This window comes from Bison bison, unplaced genomic scaffold, assembly GCF_000754665.1.
Source record: "Bison bison bison isolate TAMUID 2011002044 unplaced genomic scaffold, Bison_UMD1.0 scf7180017864472, whole genome shotgun sequence".
In the NCBI taxonomy this organism is placed as follows: domain Eukaryota; kingdom Metazoa; phylum Chordata; class Mammalia; order Artiodactyla; family Bovidae; genus Bison; species Bison bison.
This window is the reverse complement of record NW_011495033.1, coordinates 4,618,492-4,624,888: the sequence shown is the minus strand read 5'-3', so window position 1 is coordinate 4,624,888 and position 6,397 is coordinate 4,618,492. Positions and strand designations below refer to the sequence as shown.

Sequence of the window (6,397 nt, the reverse complement as noted above, 5' to 3'; positions counted from 1 at the left end):
ACTGATGGCCATCCTCTTCCAGGGCCAGCTCTCCTGGCCACCTCCTTCCACTCTGACTGTTCCAGCTCCCCACCACCCCTCTCTACCTCTGTGGCACCTTCTTCTTGGGGTCGACCAGGCTTTTCCCCCATCCATATCTCCTCTCCTCTGACTGGCTGAACACCACGGACTGTGGGCTGGGCCGCCCCCCCGCCAGCCCTAGTCGTTGTTCTTTAGTCGCTCAGTTGTGAGTCTTTTGCAGCCCCAAAGACTGGAACCCTCCAGGATCCTCTGTCCATGGGATTTTCCAGGCAAGAATACTGGAGTGGGTTGCCGTCTCCTTCTCCAGGGGGGTCTTCTGAGCCAGGGATCGAACCCGAGGCTCCTGGGTCTCTTGCATTGGCAGGCGGATTCTTTACAACTGAGCCACCAGGGAAGTCCCCAGCCAGCCCCAGACCTAGAGCAAAGTCAACAGTTCGAATGCTGGGAACATCTCGACTATCTTCTCATTTAAAGAAGCTGATACGACTCCTGCGGACAAACTATTGCTATTCAGCCAAAATGAACTGAGAAGGTACAAATCCCGAAGTAGGGAATGGCACAGAAAAAATACTGAAAGAAAGCACACCCATAGGTGAACAGTGGTCATTCCTGGAAGGCGTGGGAAATGATTCTGCTTTCAAGGCCTTGAAATTTTCAATCCTTTCCTACTTTACAATCACAGAATGCATATAAACTTAGAATAAGAAACCTAGAAGTTAAGAAGCCTTAAAGGGCACTTAGTCCAACTACTCACTGGATGCTTGGAACCCCTCTCCAATCTCCCTATCCAATAGCACTTGAATCCTTTTCATGACAGGGAGCTCACTACCTTATGATGTCGTTCAGTCCAGCTTTGGGCAATTCTGTTAGAAGATTCTCCCTGATATAATGATGAAATCTGTCTCTCTGAGAAAGAATTCATGTGTGCCTATAATTCTTTATCTCACCTTCTGGATTATCCATCATCCCTGGGGTAGGGGGAGGGACGGTGGGTGGGAGGGTGGTGTGAAGCTAACAGAGAGTTAGCATCATTTAGTCCTACTGTTTCACGAGAAACAAGAGTCTCTGTTCCCAGTAACCTTTGACCAAGCAGATGGCTGTCTGGTTTGCTGAGGGGGACATCTGTTTGATTCATTAACGGCCTTGATGGCTTTGCCAGTTTGGGACAAAGTGGTTCTCGAGGGACTTCCCTGGTGGTCTAGTGGTTAAGAATCTGCCTTGCAATACAGGGGATGCGGGTTCAATCTCTGTTCAGGGAGCTAAGATCCCACATCACAGGGCAACTAAGCCTGCATGCCACAACTACTGAGCCCACGCTGGAGACTGCATGACATAACAAAGGTCTCACATACCTCAATTAAGACCCAAGGAACCCCCCCCCCCAAAAAAAAGAAAAGTAGTTCCTCAGACTGCTCACCCCTTTGGCCTTCTGGTGAAGCGTGTCTTGGAAAGTCACTCCGCTGCCCCAGTTTTTGATCCTCACATGCCGTGGACAGGCTGACGGGGGCGCGTCCAGCTTGCTCAGGGATTCTGGAGACGTCTAAGAGGGAGGGAAAAAAATCAGGGGTTTCTAAGTGCCTCCGACCCCAGGACCACAGGGGTCTCTCCCAGCCCTGAGGCCCTGCTTGGGCCTCGGGTGGGCGGGGAGCTGCGGGTGGCACACGGGTCGAGGTGTCAGCTCACGGCCCTCCTCCCTTTCCGGTAGCCAGGCCACCTGGGCCAGAGTCTGCTGGGAGCTCCAGGTGCCTGGGCCATTGGCCAGGCTCCTGTCCTCATCCAAGAGTCTGCCAAATGCTCTCTCAGGGGAATTGCAACAGGAGGGATTAAGGGGTCTACACGGCACAGATTACCATCACAGCCGCTAATCCTAAGAATAGAAACGGGACAAGGAAGAAGGGATCATGGCCTTCAGGGAGGCACTGAAGAATATGCAAACCAGTCCTCTGCCCACCTCTGTGGAACACTAAGGGCCAAACCACGCAGGGAGGACGGAACCGTTGGACCAGAGGCTGGGGCTGGGGCTCAGCTGCCAAGTCTGGGATCACTTCTGAGGGTCTCACTCTGACTCCACGAGTGGTCTGCTCCCTCCCAGGTCTGCCTGCCCACACAGGCATGTCACCCAGATGCCCACCCCCCTGGTGGGGTCAGGGTCTACCACTCCTGATCACCATGGTTCACCCCCTCTCTCCCAAAGCTCTTCCTCGCCCCCACCTGTGTCCCTGGGTCTCTACTCACTGCCCAGACCCCAGCATCCACCAGGCTGCCCACCACATCTGTCTGGGCAAGGGAGGAAGGGGCTTCCCACACCCGAGTGACTCACTGACCTTTACTGTCCCCGTGAGGGGCTGGGGAGACTCATTCCCGTGCTTGCCCGGGCTGTGACGTTTGGGGTCATCCTGTGTCACTGGACTGCAAGAGGAAACAGCTCTCATGAGATGGAGCGTCCGAGGGCAGAGAGGGAACTCAGGGTCGCCTCAGCCAGCCCTCATTTGACGAAGCGGGGAGTGAGGTCTAGAGGGTGAGAGTGGACGTCATGGTTTCCAGCCAACGTGGTGGAGGAGGCAGCCTCTGCACCATCACCACCCTGCTTCCTCTTCTCCCCTCACCTGCCCCCCCAACAAAGCCAAAGAGTCCAGAGGGGAGCTGAGCCAAAGCTAACAGGCCAAAGGGTGACCCACAGAAGCTCTGTGAAGATGACTCCCTCAGAAGGCAGGTACAAACGTGATACAGAGTGGAGCTGGCAGAGGACAGCTCCTTCCACCCTGCCCTCCCAGGTCAGCAGTACTGCCCGCCACCCCACCCACTCCCTCTTTGGGACTTAAGCTTTTTTTCTTTATAGCACTTGGTTCATCCTGGTTTATTTATTCTAAAATTGTATTATGGAACATGTTAAACAGACACAATTAGAGAGAAGAGTGTAATAAACCCCTGTAAGCCTGTCACCCAGATTCAGCCCAATTAAACAATTATCAACCCACAGCCAATTCTGTTTCAACATTACTCTCCCAGCCCTCGCTCTCATTTTAAAGCAAGTCTGAGACATCATGCCATCTGTAAATATCTGAGTATTTCTGGAAGATAAGGATACTTTCAAAATATATTGGTTATATTTGCTTGGAAACAACAGATTTAAAAGAATTTAACTTGGGATTTCCCTGGTGGTCCAGTGGCTGGGACTCTGAGCTTCCAATGCAGGGGCCCTGGGGTTCAATCCCCTGGTCAGGGAACTGGATCCCACATGTCACAACTAAGACCCAGTGAAGCCAAATAAATATGTTTAAAAAGAAGAAGAATTTAGCCTATCGTTTGAAGAAGAAAAAGCCCTAATAGTCTGAAATCACTCAGAAACCATTGGTTCCGGTTTGGGATTTTAGGATTGCTCTCCCTACATATACTACAGAGAACAGACAGTGTGAGCACCCCTCTAATAGTCACACCCCACACATGCCTCCTCCTGGGGCATCTCAGGAAGAAAGCTTATTGTGTCCCGCGTTCTCTACAGTATTTTCTAGGGTGCGCACACATCCCAGGGGAAAGGTGATTAGCGAGGACTACAAAGGTCGCTCATTTCCCACCTTATACACATTTGTGATGTCGGAAAATGACAAATGAGCGTGTGCTGCTTTGTTATTAGAAAAAGTAATGACCATTTACATCGTGCTGTGCTGTGCTCAGTCACTCAGTTGCGTTGGACTCTTTGCATTCCCATGGACTGTAGCCCACCAGGCTCCTCTGTCCGTGGGGATTCTCCAGGCAAGAATACTAGAGTGGGCTGCCATGCCCTCCTCCAGGAGATCTTCCTGACCCAGGGATCAAATCCAGGTCTCCCACATTGCAGGCAGATTCTTTACCCTCTGAGCCACCAGGGACAACCGTTTACATTAGCATTATGTAATTAACTACATATATTATATGGTTGCATTGAATGATTTATAACTATAAAGAGACAGTGTCCCTTTAAGAGAAAATGAGTATGTATCAGAAAGCATCTTCATTCTGATTCAAGTGATTCAGTGGGCCTATACCATGCCCTCCCTGTGACTGGCTATCGTCACCCCACTGGTCTGGTCTGGTGTGCCCCACCAGAAAAAAAGCCAATACAGGGTAATCTGGACACTCAGAACAGGTAAGCCATGACTGAGTTGTCATCATGGGGCTGCTTACACGGGAAGATGTTTTGAGGCTGGGGTCCTCAGGGAGGCAATGCCTTACTGCTCTTCTCAAGCTTTTACCATCACCCCCCACCCCATTCCACCATTTTATTCTTGTTTCCTCGCCTTTACTTCTGCCTGGTTGGATGTCATCACTGACTCAACGAACATGAGTTTGAGCAAGCTCTGGGAGTTGGTGATGGACAGGGAAGTCTGGCGTGCTGCAGTCCATGGGGTGGTGAAGAGTCAGACACAACTGAGTGGCTGAACTGAACTGACAGAACTGGAGAATCTGCAACACTTACTGGTCTATAGTAACTTTTAGATTGAGAAACAATGTCCTTGTTCACTTAGCAAAAGTATTGCCCCCAATTTAAAATGTTGGGATTTCCCTGGTGACTCAGATGGTAAAGAATCCACCAGCAATGCAGGACACCCAGGTTCAATTTCTGGGTTGGGAAGATCCTCTGGAGAAGGGCACAGCTATCCACTCTAGTATTCTTGCCTAGAGAATCCCATGGACAGAGGAGCCTGGCGGGCTACAGTCCGTGGGGTTGCAAAGAGTCGGACATGACAGAGCAACTAACACACACTCACACACACATTAAAAAGTTACCTAAAAATGCTCTCTACCAATGGACTATAGTGAGTCTGACCCCAGCGTCTATGGCTGGATTTTAGGAAGCATCCGATTTCTTCACTATTATATATAATGCCTCAAACACTATATGTGACCTGCTGCTGGCTCTGTGTGCGTGTGAGTGTGTATGTGTACAAAGGCATAGAAAAACACCTGGGGGTGGTGGGGGAGAATGCTAGTAACAGTGATTAGCACTGATAAGATCACAGATGATTTGAATTTTTCTTTATCCGCGTCTGTTTTTTCCAACTTTCTTCAGTGACTCTGAATTCCTTCCGTAATTGGGAAACTTCTTTTTAACCTGAAGCATGAATATACGAAGCTATGCACAGTCTCCTTTCTCCCCTAGTAAGCGGATTTCTTTGGGTTAGTTGCTGGAAGATAAGGGTTCACCCAGAGGGTGAACATATCAAGGTTCTGGAATGCAGGCGTTCTCAGTCGCTAGGCTGTGTCTGACTCTTTGGTTCTGGATACTTATTGCCAAATTATTGCGGTGCCCACCCAGATACTGCAATTTGGCTAAATCCACAGCTGTGCTGGGTCCCGCTTGATCCTTCACGGGAACAGAGGACCCTAAGGATCTGGCATCAAAAGGAAAGCTGAAGTGCAGCTCTTGTTCAGACCCAGCAATGTCCACAGGTGCTCGAGCGACAGGGCGCTGAGGTCAGAGCTGCAGTCGGTGGCTCCTTCCGGAGCTGATTCCCTTGTGGTCCCAACTTCGCCACAGGTCCCCTTCTCTATATACGGGCGGTGGGGGGCCAGGAGGGGGGCCAGGAGGCGTTCTGGGAAATGGATCTTACTTGTAAAACAAGAACCTCCTTGCTCTCTAACCCTATCTATCCTAACGGGTGTTGCAGCCCCAGTGTTGAAATCTAGAAAGCTCCCAAGTGCTGAAACACCCACACAGCCTGCAGACACCTCTCAGGTGTGCATGTGGGGTTTCTCTGGGTCTTTGGTGGCTACTGAGTTGCAACCCCGGATGGCATCACTGACTCGATGGACGTGAGTCTCAGTGAACTCCGGGAGTTGGTGATGGACAGGGAGGCCTGGCGTGCTGCACGATTCATGGGGTCGCAAAGAGTCGGACATGACTGAGCGACTGATCTGATGCGTTCTATACCAGGAAAAATTTTTAAGTAAATTCCCATCAGAATCCTACAGAGCGAATATCCCAACCCTCCTGTTTTCCCCGGAAAGCCGAGGCTCAGAGAGGCTCAGTGCGCACCGGAGTTAGCCTCCCTCCCAGGGTGGACCCCGGCCCGCGCAGTACCTGGCTCGGCGGAGGCGGCAGGCGGGCTGCGGCCGGAGGATCCTGCGGAGGAGCCGGCAGAGCCGGGGCCGGGCGGCCTCGCACGCGGCGCCCAGCCCCTCGCGCATGGCCCGACGGTGGGCGCAGCTCGGAGGGCGCCCCGCGCCCCGCCGCGCTGGCCCCTTTATCGCCGCCGGATCCCGCAGCCCCCGCCCCGGGGCGGAGCGAGAGACTCGGTTTCATCCCGAGCCTGGATCCGGGCCAGAGTGTCCGCTCGGCCGGCGGCTGCCTGGTCCGGGCCGGGCGCCCCTCGCCCTGCGCCTCCGCTCCAGCGGG

The 6,397-nt window shown here is 52.3% G+C and overlaps 1 protein-coding gene across 1 annotated transcript in view; it reads right to left on the bottom strand.

Annotated features, from left to right (window-relative positions):
* NOS2 (nitric oxide synthase 2, inducible) overlaps window positions 1–6,196 on the bottom strand; it is a 36,154-nt gene extending 29,958 nt beyond the window's left edge. Inside the window, exons 1-3 of the mRNA XM_010861443.1 lie at window positions 6,083–6,196; window positions 2,346–2,430; window positions 1,439–1,561 (exon numbers count right to left, since the gene is read on the bottom strand). Coding sequence (XP_010859745.1) covers window positions 1,439–1,561; window positions 2,346–2,430; window positions 6,083–6,189 — 315 coding nt within the window. The 5' untranslated portion in view covers window positions 6,190–6,196. The remainder of the gene's footprint in view (window positions 1–1,438; window positions 1,562–2,345; window positions 2,431–6,082) is intronic.
* Between the last annotated feature and the right edge of the window lie 201 nt (window positions 6,197–6,397).